This window comes from Scheffersomyces stipitis, chromosome 4 (assembly GCF_000209165.1).
Source record: "Scheffersomyces stipitis CBS 6054 chromosome 4, complete sequence".
Taxonomy (NCBI): domain Eukaryota; kingdom Fungi; phylum Ascomycota; class Pichiomycetes; order Serinales; family Debaryomycetaceae; genus Scheffersomyces; species Scheffersomyces stipitis.
The window spans coordinates 1,669,667-1,687,857 of NC_009044.1; the positions used below are offsets into that span (position 1 = coordinate 1,669,667).

The window sequence follows — 18,191 nt, forward strand, 5'->3', positions numbered from 1 at the left end:
GATTCATTTTTTTTTTTACACCACTTCTTTCAGATCCTCTTTTTCTCTTTCTACTCTTTCAGGTTTTGCTTCAGGTGTCTTCAATCTTTATCCGTAGATCATGTCCTGGGAACCTACCAAGACCTTTCTTCGCGGAAAGTTCGTCAAGCCGTTCCTCCCCTATGAAAAACACCCCAACATCAACAACGCCTCATTAAGGAACTTGTATCCTGGGGATGAAGCGTATATCTTCGAGGTCAAGAACGCCAAATGGGCCCGTGGTTACGTTTGCTCCAAGCCGTTTCCCAACGACTTCACCATTACGTCAGTTAACTTGGACGAGTTGCCCAACCTCAACATTCTGATCGCGGTGTTCCCCGTTCTGTACGTGGCACTTATCGAAGAAATCCCCTTGGACTCGGCCAACATTTACGTCAATGGAGTCGCCAACGGTTCGAGCGTGTCCGCTCTAGCCAGTCCTGTTTTCGCAGCTGGTGCTATTCCCACCATTCTGGACTCTGAAAGATTGCTCAGACAAAACGTCGGAGACGATATCGACGGTTCAACTCTCAATGGCTCCGACTTCTCGCCTCTGAGATCAGCCATGCCTCCGTTGCCAGCCAATATCTTCGACAAGCACAGCGACTTGACGGCTGAAATCAGACACGCGCTCGAGTTGTTGACGTCGCACATCTTTGCCTTGTACTCCATCGGTGAGTTCCGGTTGTTCAACAAGTTGTCCACGATCTACTTTTCGCTCAACGAAACGAGGATCAAGTTGAACCACAACTTGCTAACTGCCAACGAATCTCAGGTAGCCCGTGAAACTGCCACCTTCTTGCTCAACAAGATTCCCAAGAAGTTGGCATCCAAATCTGCGAGATTGAACTTCCAATCCTATGACTTGGATAACGACAACACTGACATTTCCGGCTACAAGGCGGTATTATCCAGAGATGCGCTCTCTGGTGATTTGTTGTCGAACTTGAATGCTACTCCGTCTAGAATCGCCTTGAACCAGGTGTTATGTGCTTTGGAATCAAAGTTTCCTGTCGACGCGCATAATCACCCAAACATGTTTTCGTTGGAACCACCATCTAACAAGAAATTGCAACACGACCCTCCAGCTCACATCCTTGTAGATTTCCGGTCGGTATTGGGCTCATCTGTCTACCAACCTCCGGGCTTCGCTGGTATGACTGCTTATATTTACGTTCGTAACAACCGTAAGAGATTGACAGAAGCCTTTGCTGTTCACACCAACTCTGTGGACGAGTTGGTTCATGTGGAAAAGATCAGCGCAGCATTGTTCAGAAATATTCCGGTTAGTGAAATCGAGAACAACAGAGTCTACTTGGTAGCCATTCTCACGGAAGAAGTAGATTTGAACACCAAAGGTACGTCACATCTTCCTCAGATCAGAAGAGTCAAGAAGGGGGTGGCTGCTGGTGTGACCGACATCACGCGTATCTTTTCCAAGAACCAAGGCTCTTTGGAATCTGGTGAGTCTCATCAATTTGCGATTAAGTTGTTTGGATCTTACGTCAATAACAAGAAGGGAGCCAAGCCTGGTATTGATGACGATGCCCACAACAACGGTTGGGGTGAAATCGTTGACAGAATCATTTCTGGTTCTGGACATGGTATCGCTGTCAACCCAAGAGCAGAAAAATTGGTGGTCACTGTGAAGGAGTTCAAACATCAATTCTCTGGGACAAATGCAAACTCTGTCACAGCAGCAGCACCCATTTCAAGAATTAAGCCTATCTTCTTTGATCCCTTGGCTGAGAATTATGAAAGAATCTACTTGTTCATGGGTAAGGTTACTTTGCTTAATAACATTACCAAGGATGACTTGTTGACTTTCGAAGTGACTACACCAAACAATGAGTTGATCACGTTTGCTAAGGCTTCGAATCAACAAGAAAAACGATCCTGGCAATTCATCTCTGTCTTCCCAGGAGAGTCCATCGGAGAAATCGTAAAGGTTAACGGTATCTCCTTGAAGAATCCTTCGAAGAAGCTTCCTAAGGATGATTACATCTTGTTATCCCTCTATGTCAACGGTGCATTAGCAGGTGAAGGAAAGCTTCTTTACAAGTCTGGGAACAGATTGGTTGAATTCAATAAGAAGAAAACTCACTGTATCGAAATTACTTCAACAGCTCACAAGTTGCCCATGGCCCAAGTTGAGGTCAGCACTGAATACGTTGGTAAGATCTACAACTCTGACGTTGCAATTGATAATATCTTCCAATTTGAAAGGTTCCTCAAGAATGGCTCCAGTGGCATTGATGACTTGTCCAACTCGTTGGTATCTTTCTGTAAGTTGGAAATTGCCCAGGTAGTCAAGTATTTTCCGGAGTTGTTGAGTTCCTTGTACGCAATTGTTGATGTTTCCAGTCAAAAGCCTTTGAATTCTAGTGTTGATATGCTTCTTGACAATGCTTTTAAAGCAATTGTCCATTTGCTTGACACTATCTTTGGTAAGCAAGACCAGTACTTGTTTTTGATTGAATCGTTCCTTCTCAAGTATAATGGTTTGCCAGCAATTGGTGTTTTCTTGTTAAATAAGGTTGCAGAGATATTTGCCCGAGCTGAATCAAACTGGAATTCTGTCTCCAGATCGTTATGCAGAGTTGTCTCCATTATCATGAAATTGTCGATTCACTCAGTTGACCCTACCTCGGACGTCGAAGGCTTTGCAATGGCTCTAAACGCTTTGTTTAAGTCAGCTTCCTTATTACTTTCAATCCAGTCAACTTCTTTGATCAGCGATCAGGTACTTATTTTAGATATCATCGACTATGTCTTAGCCTTTAAGAATCATTTGGATGAGAAGATTATTATGAAATACCTTATTAACTTTATCGACTCAGTCGGTATTAGAGGGTTGGGGTTGAATGAGGATTCTTACGGTACCAAGAAAGCAATCGTGACAGCTAAAGATAACAAGATTATCATCAGCAAATTGTTGCTTATTCATCGTTTGTTCTCGACAAGTTTGACAGATAACCCAGCAACTAGAGGCGTATTGTTAAACAAATCTATTCAATGGGCTATGGATGTGTTATTGGGACCAACAGATATTGATGCTACAAGGTTGGCATGCAGCATTTTGAATGCTGTTTGTTGGACTTTACATAAATCTGTATTCGTGGAGGGTCACACTGGTGAAATAGGTACTTGCTATTCGCTAGCCAAGTTATTACCTGCAATTGCAAGAACATTTATTAAATACAACAAGTACACAAGAGGAAATGAATACTTCAAACCAAGAAGAACATTCACAAGACTTTTCCAAACGGAGCACCCTTTCAAAGAAGATCACATTGACCCAATTGTGAACGATGAAGTCTTGGTCGAAGTCTTGGTTGAGATCGCTACTATTTTTGCCTTCGTCGTTAGAATCGGAAAAGATTCAGCTGGTAGTGAAGGATTCATCAAGATCTTGGATACCGAGGTACAAGGCGACTATTTCGATTCTTCCAAGTACTTGGCTAACAACTTCCATAGCGAAGATATTATCACCCTTATTTCGGGAGCCAAGATTATGCGTATAGGAAAGTACTTCCCAGAAGAAAAATGGTTGTCATTGTACGCCATGGTTGCGGAAGGTTGCTTGTCGGCTATGGAATTAATCAGACCATTGTTGATTAAACATTACATTCCTCCCCTTAACGAATCTGAAATGTTTGATCGTTCGCTTTGGGGAAATTACTTGAAGACTCTTTTGAAATTGTCTGGTTTAGCACCGGTATCCATTGAACACTTGACTGATGTTCCTAAGAAGGCTTGTTTCCAAATCACAGGTACAATGCGTGATAGAATTGCCTATTTGTTGAACGAAGCTTGGGATGCTCTTGCTTGGGATGCAACAGATGAGGACTACGTCAGATTTAACTTGAAGAAGTTTGGAGGATACCAAGTTGATTTTGTCAACAATGATTATGGTATTCTACAGGAATTGATGTTGTTTGCATTGCAGAGAAGTGTAGAATGTCAAACTGTTGCAGTGAACATATTGTGGTCGGTTATCGTATCCGAATTTATTGTGAGCGATTCGATTGTTGATATTGAGAAGGAGTGTCTTGTTGGTTTACATGATATCTATTACAGAAATGCCTATAAACCAGGTGTACCTGAACAAGAAAGTTTCATTGAAAGAATGAAGTTGACATTCAGATTGGACAGAGAAGACGTTGCATTTAGCACTGTGTACAATTTTATTGAAAGTCTTTCTGGATTCTTGGTAGTCTTGAACGATTTGAACAGTGTTCCAGTTGGTCCTGAATTCGACGATGACAGAACATTTCACAAGTTGAACATCAATGCTTACTTGAAGAATGCAAATAAACCAGAATTATTCCACTCTTTTATCAATTCTATGTACGAAGAGAATGTTGCTAAAAAGGATTTTATTCAAGCAGCATTGAGTTTAGAATTGCTTGCTTCAACTTATAGTTGGGATCACAATAATATTCTATCTGCAAGTTTTAGACCAAAGTTCCCAGAACAATCATCATTTGAAAGAAAGGAAACACTTTATAAGATGATTGCCAACAATTATATTAAGGGTAACAGTCTTGAGAGGGCTACAGATACTTATAATGAATTATTGGATTCATACCATCAACACACATACGACTTGAAGAGTTTTGCCTATGTTCACAATAAATTGGCAAAGTTGTACCTTGACTTGGAATCTTCAGACAAGCTCAGTCCTTCGTTCTTTAGAGTTGCTTTTATTGGAGCAGGTTTCCCCACCAACATTAGAGGTAAGGAGCAAATTTACGAAGGTTTACCTTTCGAGCATATCACTTCGATTCATGAGAGATTGTTGAGATTGTATCCTGGTGCCAGAATTATTTCCGACGATTCTGAAGCACAGAAATTGAAAGAGAAAATACAAACAGGAAGATATCTTCATGTCAGTGTTGTTGAGCCCGTCAATGAGATTTCTGACAAGTTATTCAATGCCTCCATTGGTGTTAGACAATACGCCCGAAATAAGGATTTGAGATTCTTCACCACCATGAAGAAGGTTCCAGGTGCTACTTCCATCTTTGATTTGTGGACAGAAGAAACTACCTACGAAACATTCCTTTCGTTTCCAACGTTGATGAACAGAAGTGACATCAAGGGAACGAAGACGCTCAAGTTGTCACCTTTGGACAATGCCATTAGAACCATTGTCAATAAGAACAATGACATGATTCAATTGGAAAGTATGATCAACTTGGCGTTCAAGGAAAAGGTTGACTTCACATCGTTGTTCAACGATTTGTCCAGGCAATTGGCTGGTACTGTTGACTCGCCGGTCAATGGTGGTGTTGGTCAGTACCGTACATTCTTTTCTGATCCTAAGTACGACGGAAAGGAAGACTACGCTTTTCAAATCAGATTGTTGAGAAATGCGTTCAACGACTTAACATTGATTTTGAATCGTTGTTTACATCTTCACGGTAAGTTGATCCCCAACAGCATGAAAACCTCACACGAGGCATTGGTAGAGTTATACAAGAAGAACTTCAAGGAAGACATAGAACTGTTGAAAATCTCCACTGATTACGAGCACTCCTACCATCACCACCCCCACCAATCGCCCCAGCTTTCTCACCACTCACCACAACTTAATCACCACTCGCCCCTGCTTGGAAGCAACGCCAGTGATAAGCGGTCTATGTCAGGAACAAGTAGTGCGTTCATGAGCAGTAAATTAAACAGCAGTAGAGTTTCGGTTGCATCAGGTCAGTCAGGCATGTCATCTGACAAAGGCTCTACTATTGATGGGTCTACCTACAGCATTGGCAGCAGCACCAATAACAAGCAGAAGCGAACTGCATTGAATTGGAGAGGGTACAGCAAGGCGTAGATAGACTTTGTTTAGACATTTCAAGAGACATTATATGGCTTAGAGAAGGACTTGTACCATTGAAGAGTAAACACTTATATTCTGATTATTTAAGGTTCATAGCTGCATTTTTTGCAATCGTTCACGTGACTAAATGCACACGACTTAATCCGAAATTTTTGCACTTCGATTCTACAATACAATTTTGTGAATAAATAGTACTAGCAATCCTATCTCTCCCGAATTTCCATCACATTACGCCCCTCACAATGTTTAGATTAGCTGTTCGTTCTGCTCGTGTGCAAATGGCCAGAGCTCCTGTTGCTGCTGCTATTGTCAGAGCCCCAGTGCGTTTCTACGCTGTTGCTCCCATCACCAAGGAAGAAGTTACTAGTCGTGCTTTTGAAGCCTTGAAGACTGTTGCCGCCTTGCAAGAATCCAAGCTCACTTTAGAGGCCAACTTCCAGAAGGACTTAGGATTGGACTCTTTGGACACCGTGGAAGCCTTGGTTGCCTTGGAAGAAGAATTCGACTTGGAGATTCCAGACAAAATCTCTGACGAAATCAAGACTGTGGGAGAAGCCGTTGATTACATCTACGAAGAAGAACGTAAGTTGTAATTCTGACGCAATGAACTTTTCCAATTACAATTTGGCGTGAATCGATGCAACAGCGATAAGTTGTACTGAAATCGAACCCTCTAGAGCTTTTCAACAATGTATATATGACTTGCTATACTGAATATACACCAGCATAGTATGAAATTTTAGGTGCGAGTCGTCGATATCTATGGATTATTTAAACATAACGACTACTACGTTTTTTCGTATACAGACAAGACTGGCCATTGGTGCTCATTTGTCGGCCTTTGTTGACGACTCAATGTAGACACTCAGAGTTCTGGTGGCGTAACAGTAGGACTATGACATCTAGTTGGATCTCATTGGTTGATGTAGAGTCACGTGCGAACATTTGGAGGAGTGTTTTCTGGATGTAGATGATTCTTCGGTATTTCTGCGCGACTTACTAATGTATTTCTCAATTTCTTGCGGTCTAGTTCTCGCTATTTTCTCAATTCTCAGTCTCAGTCTCGCTAGATTTTCTCGCTATTCTCCTTGAAGCAGTCTCACTGTTTTACTTATGTCGCTGTTTTCTTATCTCGCTAATTGTTCTCGCTATTTTACTTTTCTCGCTATTTTCACTCTACGCATCCATTGCATGATCGAAAAAAGATCTCCAGGTTTCTATCTCTCTATTTAGAAGAATTACCCTTAAGTAATAGACAATTGCCATAGATACCACGCTCGACTTCACAATGACAGCTGACAAAATCGACCAGGCTCCTAGTCAATCAGAGTCTACCCAGTTGCCATCTTCACTGGCTCCGATCCCGGCCCTGACTCAGTCTCTGGGTTTAGCTGCTACAGAAGAAACGATCTTGTCTCACACTGAAGATGAAGACGAAGAAGAAGTAGAAGACGACGAAAACGAGCCACTTCCTGTGGAATACCCGGGAACTGTTGTTCCTGATACTCGCCAGGAAGAAATCGATGCTGACCAAGACTTGACTACGGACTTAGATCCCAACACGGACTACATTGACCTTATCCATTTGAAGATTTCACTGTTGGATGACCTTCATCTCGAGAGATTCTCCAAGTTAGAGTCGTTATGTTTGAGACAGAACTTGCTTACTTCGATAGTGGAGTTGGATACCCTTCCCGCAGACACCATGGAGGAATTGGACTTATACGACAACAGAATCAATCATATTTCCAGTAGCATCAAGCGATTAGTCAAGTTGAAAAATCTCGATTTGTCATTCAATAAAATCAAAAATATCAAAAATTTAGAAACATTGACCAAACTTGAAAACTTGTACTTCGTGCAGAATAAAATCAAAGAGATCAAGAACTTGGAGACCTTGACCAGCTTAAAGAACTTAGAGTTGGGAGGTAACAAGATAGAGTATATAAGTGAAAACCTTAACACTTTAGTCAACCTACAACAGTTATGGTTGGGAAAAAACAAAATTCACAAGTTTGAGAACATGTCGAACTTGGTCAACTTGAGAGTGCTCTCAATACAGTCCAATAGAATCACCAAGATCGAGGGCTTGGACAAGTTGACCAACTTGGAAGAATTGTACTTGTCTCATAACGGTATAGAGAAAATTGAGAATTTGGACCATAACACGAATCTTAATGTGCTAGACGTTACTTCCAACAAATTGACCAAACTTGAGAACTTGTCGCATCTCACCAAATTGACAGACTTCTGGTGTTCATACAATCATATCGCTACCTTTGAGGAGATCTCCAAGGAGCTAGGCAAGCTTCCAGAGCTAGACACTGTCTATTTTGAGGGAAACCCAGTTCAGACTCAGAACATGACGGCATATAGAAGAAAGTTGAAATTGAACTTGGGCCCCAGCTTGACCAAGATTGATGCCACCTACATACGTAGCTAGAATTAGTTGAAAATGATATGATTTGCTTCGTACGACTTGGTCATACCCTCCTGTAACCCTCTGTAATCATGTAATCAATAGCCATTGTTGGGTGATTTTACAGGGCTTCTGGGTCATGCTAGAAGCCCGGAGAAAATTCTGCAGGATTCTCAGGGTTCCATAATTCGCAGCCATTAAGCCGTTTCAGGGGTGGGTTCCAGCAATATATAAGGAGACGAACGTTTCCTTATCTTGTTGGTTTCAATTCTAGTTCTTCAGTTATACTTGAATACAAATTAATTCACAATGTTCAGACACAATTTCTTTGACAACGAGTTTGACAACTTTTTCTCTTCGGATTTCTTCAACAGACCTAGGAGATATGAATCCAAATTACTTCATGGTTACTACAGCCCAAGTCGGTTGATTGAGCTGAGGTACCCTCGCCAACTTGTGAGACGTGATTTCGAAGATGACTGGCTTGCTCATTTCAATGACGGCAAGATATTTACTGGTTTTGACGAAAACGTAACCACCAAAGAGGAGCCAGACAAGTACATCGTGTCATTCAAAGGAGAGGACTTGAAGAACAAGGGATTGAAGGTTGACTTCCGTAGAAAGGAGAACGAATTGACTATTTCTGTTGAAGAGAAGAAGACAGAAGAAAAGGAGGGCGTGACTTCCTCCTACACTAACAGCTACCAGAGCAGCGTAAGGTTCGATAAGAAAGTTAGACCAGATGATGTCCTGGCTGACTTCAAAGACAACACCGTCGTTATCACCATTCCAAAGCTTGAGTGTGATGAAGAAAATGTTGTTAACGTTCTGATAGAAGGTCACAATGTGGACCATTTAATCGACGAAGCACCAGCTAAAACGTTGGCTGAGCCTGTCGAAGAACCTTCTAAGACAACGAAAGAGAATCTGAAGTAAATGAACTTACTGGAATGTTTTCTGTGTTGCTCTACTTTTGATAAGATATTCAACGTGTTTATAGTTATTTAGGATGTGAATTCATTTTTGAAATATTCATAGTGTAGATTTGTAGGTGTTGCAAATTTTTAAAATGAGTATAGGACTCGCTAACATTTTTGCACCCATTTTTAGCTTGAAATAAGACAAGATTTCAAACAATTACAAATGGGTTTGGTGCATACCTGGATCCAAAGAGGATCGGATTGGGTGAAAGTGCCAACTTGGCCAATCGCCGAAGAACAGGTCTACATTGTAGATCTGGAATCAAAACCTCAACCTCCCATATCGTTACCGCTGCCCAGAAAGAAACCTGCGAAGACTCGGAATCCCAAAGTTAATATTGACAGAAATAATTACCTTGTCTACGGCCACTTACAAACTCCTCTTCCCATTGGTTCCAGTGCTTTGGATAAATTTCATCCTAGAGCTGAGCCATCTTCTTCTCCTTTGATGAGAGAGTTGATGGACTTTGTAGATGGTGAGATACAATGGTGGCACCAGAAACAAATCATGATGGCCAGTAGTGAAACTAGAAAGAGAACAGGAAGACCCAAATTAAACAGTATGAAGACAATAGGACAGGATTTCCATAATAACTTTCAATCTTTGTTTGTTCCAAGAAGGGACATCTCAGGTGCGTTGAATACGGCTATAGAGCAAAAATGAAACCTACTATAATATACTTTCTTTTATATTCAACATGAAATTGTTCAAGTTTTGGTTATTATTATACAGATGCTATTCAAGGCTGTTGTCTTCAGTCTTGTAGTTATCCAACACTATTCTATAGATGAAAGAAGGAGCAAAGCCCCCAACGTTGGTGATGTAGATGTCAATATTCTCAGGAGGGATATAGTCATCCAAGGGGTTGGTGACGAGCTCTACATTGTCGACGAGTTTGAAGTCGTCATAGTTCAAGACTTTGCCGGAGTTTCCCACTTCTATTAAGTCATCTCTGGTGAAGGGATATAATGGTGATAACTTGTACAAGCCCGCAAGAGCAAACACAGGAGTTCTGTGTTCTTTGGCACACTCGACTACGTGTGATACCCCCGAGTTGGCCATACAGCCTCCATTGACAAATACGGCACTGGAGCCTATTATTACCTTACCTACACGGGACATTACGGCATATATGGTTGAGTCTGGTACCAAGATGGTCTCGATCTTGTGTTCGGCCAACTTCTTCGCAAACAGATGCGATTGCTTGATGTAGTTGGGGAAACTCTCGGTGATTAAAACCGTAAACTTTCTCTTTTGTCTGGCCTTGATCAAAAATTGCAACACGGTCTCTGAGGTAGGTGTAGGAGTCAATAAGATTTCGTTGTCGTGAATCAAGTCCATCGACATCGACTCGATTCCGTCGTTGACGTTGGTGATTTCGTCCACCAAATCACGAATTCCCTGAATAATTATTGATCTTAATTCACTCATCTGCTTTTTCAGCTGATTATGCTGTTCCTTGTGACTAGTATCGTTGGTGGTAGAAAGCAATGAGAACATAGAGCTCATCATGGGTGTTGCCCCATTTTCATGCTCAGTCTCAATCTCATCTCGGATTAATGCTAGCACTCTTCTGACTATGTTACCCGTCACGACTTTCCTAGGCTGTGCAGAACTGAGTGTGGTGCCTACTTTTCGGATTATGTCAATCAAGTCGTACGGATTGGTCCATCTCGCGGCAGCTATGACCTTCATAAGCAATTGGGAAACGGCCAAAGCAATGGTTTTGTCTCCGTTGAGCTGCTGACGTTTCAACGAAGATACCAAAGGGTCAATTATGGCCCGGATCTCGGGTGTCACAGTGGCAGCAGGCATGTTGTGGTTGCAAGAGAATAGAGTAGAGACAATTGTAGATGTGAATCATAAGTGAAAAAAAATTATTGTAGTAAAATAGTCACGTGATATAATAACCTGAGTCTTTATGGGGTTAGGTTGGTAAAGTAGTTGATGTTGAATATACAGCATGGACGACAAATACTGAGTTCAAAGAGAGTTACTGTATTCAGTTCAATACGGTTATTGTATAATTGACAATTGTTGATAGTAACCATGCTGGGCTTAAAAGATAATTATAAGAGTTTTTCGCAGCTAATTGATAATAATCTGTGAAGTACTTTAACCGTATAGTTTGTTAAACTTTCAAATTAAAGCTTCACGGTCTTATCTTGAACATCTAACCCATACATCACAACTTTGTTCAAGATTAACCATTTGACATTGAACTGATATCTTGTACGATTTATGGATTCCATTGATGAGTCCTATGGTATCACGTGACATCGTCAACTATGCCGTACTGTAAGTATTCAGATATACCATACTATACTACTCTCTTCTCCAGATTATCAATATCCAATTCTCATATCACAGCTTATACGGCATGCCTATTTCCACTGGAGCATTGGAGAACAGCTTGCTGTCGCTTTACGATTATTCTCTGAACTTCAAGGTGTCTATAGATTTGGTTCAGCGACTAGCACATCAATTGAAACTAGAGACTTTTGTAGATAAATTGGGGTACACCGTAGATGCAGCACACCAGACTCCGGGAGGCGGAAAAACACAGAGATTGACGATAGCAGGCACTTCTATCCTTATCGACATTGATTTTGTTGATGACAACGACATAGTCAATGTTTCCCTTTCGTTGGCCAATCATACGTCTTCTCTGAGTTCAATAAGCGAAGTGAAAAATCCCAATAGCCACATTAAATCGCTGACTCAGGATGCCAATGGAGTGACCAATCTCTTGATAGATCCAGCCAAGAACCCAGTGTCGTTTTTCCAACAGGGAACGTCAGGCCTGGCTTCGATAGCGGAAGAGATATTGCTTCTGAATCTTCGTTCCAAGAAATTGAACAGTTTCCCCGTTAACTTGAAGTATTTGGCAGGTATGGATAAACTTTCTTCATCGAGTGTGGATGTGTTCTCATTTCTTGAGCGTGTGGCACTCCTTTTATATACGATATCCTCAGTTCAAAGCACAAATGACCCCAGAGATTGGCTCCTCAGTGAAGGTTATATTACCAGCACTGGCAAAATCAGAATCAACGATGACAACAAACAACAACTCGGAGTATTCAGCGACTATTGGCAGGACAACAGATACATAAACCATGAAAATGGCGACAAAACAAACCTTGTGGGAAAGAACTACAACATGCTCTTGAAGATTGTTTCTTCACATAGAGAGTCTAAGCTCGATTACTTTGAGGAAAACAGAACAAAGGTATGGGACTTGCATTCACCACAAGGAGGCTACAAGCCATACCGTTTCGACTTTGATGTGACTTCAAACCCCGACTTCTTACCTGGAAACAATTTGTCGATAGAATTGGTACTCAATCATCCAGTATATCTTCCCGTCTATCTATTGGAATATTTGGGGTTGCTTGATTATAAGAAGAAGAAAACAGGCACCATTGTAGACGAGATGTTCGAAACGTTGAATACTGGCGATGAAATCGTAAACAAGGTGATATTGGAAAGTAATTCTGAGATACTGTTCAAAATAGCCCATAACTTTACCTCCAACAATGTAGCACCCATAAAGTCTGTGGTAATTAACCAGCTTACAGATCTCGCCATTCTCATTCCTAACTTCAGAAACTTTCTTGTTCTTGCCAATATTTACCGGTCGTTGTGCGACGTCAAGTCTCAACTGGAGATTTTGCCTGGTGGTATAAAGTCGCGTAGAAATTCTAAAGTAGGCAACATAGCTAGTAACAGCATCGAAAAGGAATTGACTGAAGAAGCCAAGAAGAAACTTAAGGAGTCGTTGAAATTGCCGGATGATGTCACCGACGAAGAATTGCTTTCGCTTAATGCTATTTCTGAGAATGCCACCTTTTCTACTATCCAGCCTATCAACAGAGAAGCAGAAACCGATCTTGACTCTTTCTTCAAGAATACCCCTGAGGAGCCAGCAATTTCTGTTGAGGAGCAAAATGCTGAAAAAGAAGAGTATTTCCAACTTTCATTGGACGACATCGATTCTGCTTCTCCTTACTACGACTTGCAAATGTCTTTACAGGCTCAATCCAGATTAGGAGATATATGGGTCAAGTTCAAGATCGCCAACGGAGTAATAGTCGCAGCACAAGACGATTCGGCTATGGAGGTAGATAGCGACGACATTAAAACCAGGTTCATTAGGGCTCTAAACTTGACTGAAGATGTCATCAAGTCTATTAAGTATGCTTATATGTAGATGTGATAAATATAGACTTTCAATTTGCAGACAAACCGGTAATACATAGAGATCCATATTTTTGAAAAAATATACATTTAGTCTTCCATACTAGAAGTAGTCATATATATACACTTACATTATTTTATATAAGTAGTTAGAAGTATTGATTATTTACAGATTTATTTCTTCTAGAGCTTGACACCAATGTGTATAGAGGCAACACCAAAGGTCAAATTCTCGTAGCCCTTCTCTGGCACGTAGAAACCAGCCTTTTCAATCATACCCTTGAACTCTTCCTGTTTAGGGAACTTCTGGATACTTTCCACTAAGTATTGATACGATTCTCTGTCGTTGGCAATCAACTGGCCCATCAAAGGCAAGAGCGAGAATGAATATGCTTGATAGACATAGTCAAGCACAGGATTGTCTACTTGAGAGAACTCAAGACAGGCAAAAATTCCACCAGGTCTCAAGACACGGTAAGCAGTGTTCAAACCTGCTTGGATATTGGTGAAGTTTCTGATACCAAAAGCGATGGTGTAGACGTCTTTGGAGTTGTCTTCGATCTTGTCCATGGTTTCACCGTTCTGCACCAAGAACTTGACTCTGTCTGAGCCGTCGTTCCATTGGGTCTGTTGATACCTTTTTTCACCTTCCCGAAGCATGTCTGGGTTTATATCGGCAATTGTCATTGTAGATTGTGTGTCATTATACTTCGTCTTGGCGTGGTCCAACAAGCCAAAAGCAATATCTCCAGTACCTCCAGCTACATCTAAGAAGTCTAACGGTCTAGAAGAGCCTGGGCGCATTCCAGCATCCAATCTAGATATAAAGTGGCTTTTCCACAATCTGTGAATACCCAAACTCATGGCATCATTCATTACATCGTAATTGGAGGCTACCAGCGAAAAAACATTTCCAACGAGCTTTTCCTTGTCGTCCTTCTTCACTGTCTTATACCCAAAATGGGTAGTTTCGTCAGAGTAGTATCTGACCGAATTGTACAGGGATCCGCGCAATACCGAAGATACCCTTGAACTGGCTCTGCCCACCTGGGCCAAGTTGCTCATATACTTCATACTCATTCTGGCGGAAAGAATGTACAAGCGAACAAACTGCTGAAATGTAGGAATCGTACGAATTCATCTATTTCGTTTTCGAATAATCTCATGGAGCAACTTTTCAGTCTTAGTCGCGTTTTTCACGTGATGTGAAAAATGACATTGGCGCGACAAATCTTGTCTCATCCCTCTTCCCATCTCACATCGAGACGGAGTCGTATATGATTATTCTCACAAATGCCTATTTTCACAATTAAGCCAATTCTATCTACCGTGTAGCATTTCGGTGTTTATCACGTACTTCAAACCGCTGGTACACATTTAGATCAATTGACCAAATTGAACTATCTAGTAAAATTTACACTTATTCTCTCAATTACTGTCTTTTATTACTATGATATCTAAGCTTGAACGATTCTGACAGTGTTGGAGTGACCTGAACCTCTAGTCCAACCCTGCACAGTGACAATAGAGTCACCCTTGTGGATGATACCCAACTCAATGGCTTCGGAAACAGCCCATCTCAATCTGTTTTCGACGTCTTCTTGCCAGTTAGCAACCTTTTCCTTGGTGTAGATGAAAGGATACACACCTCTGTACAAGTGGGAGTATCTGGCGGATGTTTCGTTTCTGGTAACCATCATGATTGGCACGTTTGGCTTGTACTTGGACACGAGTCTGGCACTCAAACCAGAAGTGGACAAGACAACGATAGCCTTAGCGTCCTGTTCGTAGGCAGCAGAAACGGCAGCTACAGCACAGGTTTCGGAAGTAGGAGTTGGCTTTTTGGCCAAGACTCTGAGTTCGTTGTGCAACGACTGGTAAGAGATAGCCTTTTCAGCAATGATGGCAGTGTTGTGCATCATGGAAACAGCTTCGAATGGGTAGTCACCCTTAGCGGTTTCTCCAGACAACATGACACAGTCAGCACCATCCAAGATGGCGTTACCGACATCGGAGACTTCGGCTCTGGTTGGTCTTGGGTTGTAAGTCATAGACTCCAACATCTGGGTGGCACAGATGACTGGCTTAGCAGCCAAGTTACACTTAGCAATCAACTGCTTTTGCACAACAAAAACTTGAGGAGCTGGAATTTCAATACCCAAGTCACCTCTAGCAACCATGACACCGTCGGTTTCAGCCAAGATGTCGTCGAAGTTGTTGACACCCTGTTGGTTTTCGATCTTAGCAATGATTTGAATTTGCTTACCGTCTTCACCAAGTACTCTTCTGATTTCCTTGATATCGTCCCCGGTTCTGATGAACGAAGCAAAGATCATGTGTACACCGTTCTTGACACCAAAACGGATGTCGGCCTTGTCCTTTTCAGACAAAGCTGGCAAGTCGACGTCAGTACCTGGCAAGTTGACACCCTTGTGCGAGCAGACCTTACCAGCGTTGATGGACTTGACCTTCAAGGTCTTTTCGTCAACGATTTCCAACACTTCGAAGGAAAGAACACCATCATCAACGTAGATGATTCTGCCGACTTCAATGACCTTTGTGATGTTGGCGTAGTCGATGTACATGATCTTGTCGTCAGACTTGGTCTTGTAGGCGTCGTCGGTGGTGAAGATCATTTCGTGGTTAGGTGGAATTGGATAGTCGACATTATCCACGGTAGTACCGGTTCTAATTTCTGGGCCCTTGGTGTCCAAGGCAATAGCGAGTGGACGGCCAACATACACTTCTTCGGACTTCTTAGCGTTGTCGATGACCGACTGGTGGTACTCGTACGAGCCGTGGGAGAAGTTCATTCTCACGATGTTAAGACCGGCCTTTCTCAACTTGACCAAGACTTCGACAGAGTTGGTCTTTGGGCCAATGGTTCCGATGATGGAGGAACGACGGAGCACCTTGTCGGGGGTGTCGGTGGTGTTCAATTGGGACAACCAGGCGAGAGAAGAAGACGACATTGCGAATTGGTATATATATGGGTGAAGTTATATATATACGAGTATATATGGATATAATGATATATGAACTGAGCAGAAAAAGACTCCGAAAAACCAATCAATTCAAGCAGATAACAGCCTATTTATGTATTATGAAAAATGCGAATCGTTCCGACCAGCCTGCATCACTGAGTGAAAAAAATTGGGACGGAGGACCGGTGGCCGGATGATTGCACGTTGATGGATTGTGTGTAGGTTGGGTATATATACATGGAGAAAGATATGGTGATTTGACAGTGTACGGTGAAGGTGTACGATAGGTGATCTGATAGTAGAATAGTAATAGAGACATGCAAATTGGTATCTAGTAGTGCTATCGCTTCTCTTCCCATTGCTGGTTCTGTTCAGGATTTTTCACCGATCTCATCTCTCCACTCACTACCAATTCAACTCCGACCACGCCCATTTTGACTCCATAAACTCCAATTGAACAGCAATGTCTGATCTGTCTACAATAACTCCAACAACCACATCACTCCAGCACCACTACTCTACAATTGACATCCTCCCAAAGCCAATCGCCCAATACCACCCTTTCCTTGTCTCTTCCTCTCTCCAACTCCGATACGAGCCAATAGAGATCACGTGAACAACCAATCCTCCAGCATATATCCATCTCCCTTATCATATTCAACAACTGTTTCCATTGAGTTACGCTGTATATGCGTTGGAATCTCCATAAGACATTTCAGCAAATCTAAACATCTTTAGCGTTGGTTCATGATTGACTTTCCACTCTTCACTCCAGCTCATCTCTGCTTCGCTAATCTCTGTGTGTGCCCCCGGTGCGATTTCCGACCCCAGCCCGGATGTACCCAATCTTCAGATCCGCAATCAGCGTAATTAAATTTTTCACTCTAAAGAGGGGCAATCAACTGACGCATACTTTAGGGCCATCACCTGATAGGTATCACCTGGCTACGTGGTCAGCAGACGCTAGCGCCCGATTCGAATGCCATTAGAGACGTTCGGGTGTACACTTCCACATGTTTGTTGTAGACTCGATCTCTTTGAGGCTCCATCGTGGAGTCTAGACAGCCCCCTCTTTGTTCGGACCTTTCTCGTCTAGGCTTTTCGGACTTTTTTCTGCCCAAAACAAAAAGAGGGGAGAATCGCACTCAACGCGAGAAAATTGGGCAATCGCAGCACATGACGAATGTCAGCCGATAAGTAGCACGTGTAGTCAATCACATGCCCCAATATCAGAATCCATTTCATCGTTTCTGCTACTGGCCCATTCCTCTTTTCTAGCCCCAGCCAAACTTCTCATTCTGTTCATATGGTTCTTCCCATAATAGTGGGAATCGGTGCCACGGTGCTTGCACTTACGGCCAAGTCCACTATTGCGGCGTACCGGAAGTTTCTCTTCCTCACCCCGCAAATGATAGCGTCCTTGAACAATATCAATCTTGTAGACGATCAGGGCGATTCCAGACTCGACAAGTCCGACCCGAACTTCAGCCATATTCGGTTTCTCCGCAGCCACTATCCTAACGCGCCGTTCAGCGAGCCAATGACGGAGCTGGAAGCATTGTTGATTCTAGGTATAGAAGGTGACGAAATCGTCAATTTTAATAAAAAGCTCCTTAGGGACAGATACAGAAAGTTGATGATTCTCAACCATCCGGACAAAAATGGAAGCCAATATATGAGTCAGAAGATCAACCAGGCCAAATACGTGCTTGACAATAGTTATATGTTCAAAAACGAAAAATAGAGACCG

General features: G+C 42.1%; 9 protein-coding genes across 9 annotated transcripts; 6 read left to right on the top strand and 3 right to left on the bottom strand. All coding sequences in view use genetic code 12, as the record gives it.

The window, feature by feature from the left end:
- The first annotated feature begins 36 nt into the window (after positions 1 to 36).
- Positions 37 to 5,897, top strand: DOC180 (Dedicator of cytokinesis protein 4 CRK binding protein). The gene is made up of 3 exons (XM_001384236.1): positions 37 to 431; positions 471 to 5,729; positions 5,794 to 5,897. Exons 1-3 carry the CDS (start codon positions 101 to 103, stop codon positions 5,826 to 5,828), a joined length of 5,625 nt encoding a protein of 1,874 aa, XP_001384273.2. The 5' UTR covers positions 37 to 100; the 3' UTR covers positions 5,829 to 5,897.
- A 187-nt stretch (positions 5,898 to 6,084) lies between these two features.
- ACP1 (mitochondrial acyl carrier protein) lies at positions 6,085 to 6,594 on the top strand. The gene has a single exon (XM_001384237.1). It carries the CDS (start codon positions 6,103 to 6,105, stop codon positions 6,451 to 6,453), a length of 351 nt encoding a protein of 116 aa, XP_001384274.1. The 5' UTR covers positions 6,085 to 6,102; the 3' UTR covers positions 6,454 to 6,594.
- A 554-nt stretch (positions 6,595 to 7,148) lies between these two features.
- Positions 7,149 to 8,333, top strand: SDS2 (regulatory subunit for the mitotic function of type I protein phosphatase; the record flags this gene model as incomplete). Its single annotated transcript, XM_001384238.1, has 1 exon — positions 7,149 to 8,333. The coding sequence occupies one exon, from the start codon at positions 7,149 to 7,151 to the stop codon at positions 8,301 to 8,303; it is 1,155 nt and encodes a 384-aa protein (XP_001384275.2). The 3' UTR covers positions 8,304 to 8,333.
- Positions 8,334 to 8,588: 255 nt separating this feature from the next.
- Positions 8,589 to 9,215, top strand: HSP18 (18 kDa heat shock protein (HSP 18); the record flags this gene model as incomplete). Its single annotated transcript, XM_001384239.1, has 1 exon — positions 8,589 to 9,215. The coding sequence occupies one exon, from the start codon at positions 8,589 to 8,591 to the stop codon at positions 9,213 to 9,215; it is 627 nt and encodes a 208-aa protein (XP_001384276.2).
- Positions 9,216 to 9,995: 780 nt separating this feature from the next.
- Positions 9,996 to 11,075, bottom strand: GCD7 (translation initiation factor eIF2b; the record flags this gene model as incomplete). Its single annotated transcript, XM_001384589.1, has 1 exon — positions 9,996 to 11,075. The coding sequence occupies one exon, from the start codon at positions 11,073 to 11,075 to the stop codon at positions 9,996 to 9,998; it is 1,080 nt and encodes a 359-aa protein (XP_001384626.2).
- Positions 11,076 to 11,640: 565 nt separating this feature from the next.
- Positions 11,641 to 13,470, top strand: PICST_83654 (hypothetical protein; the record flags this gene model as incomplete). The annotated part of the gene is made up of 2 exons (XM_001384240.1): positions 11,641 to 12,952; positions 12,980 to 13,470. The coding sequence occupies 2 exons, from the start codon at positions 11,641 to 11,643 to the stop codon at positions 13,468 to 13,470; spliced, it is 1,803 nt and encodes a 600-aa protein (XP_001384277.2).
- Positions 13,471 to 13,533: 63 nt separating this feature from the next.
- COQ5 (mitochondrial C- methyltransferase) lies at positions 13,534 to 14,537 on the bottom strand (the record flags this gene model as incomplete). The annotated part of the gene is made up of 1 exon (XM_001384590.1): positions 13,534 to 14,537. One exon carries the CDS (start codon positions 14,535 to 14,537, stop codon positions 13,641 to 13,643), a length of 897 nt encoding a protein of 298 aa, XP_001384627.2.
- A 347-nt stretch (positions 14,538 to 14,884) lies between these two features.
- PYK1 (pyruvate kinase) lies at positions 14,885 to 16,471 on the bottom strand. Its single transcript, XM_001384591.1, has one exon. The coding sequence runs from the start codon at positions 16,427 to 16,429 to the stop codon at positions 14,915 to 14,917; it is 1,515 nt and encodes a 504-aa protein (XP_001384628.1). The 5' UTR covers positions 16,430 to 16,471; the 3' UTR covers positions 14,885 to 14,914.
- A 1,276-nt stretch (positions 16,472 to 17,747) lies between these two features.
- Positions 17,748 to 18,185, top strand: MDJ2 (mitochondrial chaperonin of the DnaJ family; the record flags this gene model as incomplete). Its single annotated transcript, XM_001384241.1, has 1 exon — positions 17,748 to 18,185. One exon carries the CDS (start codon positions 17,748 to 17,750, stop codon positions 18,183 to 18,185), a length of 438 nt encoding a protein of 145 aa, XP_001384278.2.
- Between the last annotated feature and the right edge of the window lie 6 nt (positions 18,186 to 18,191).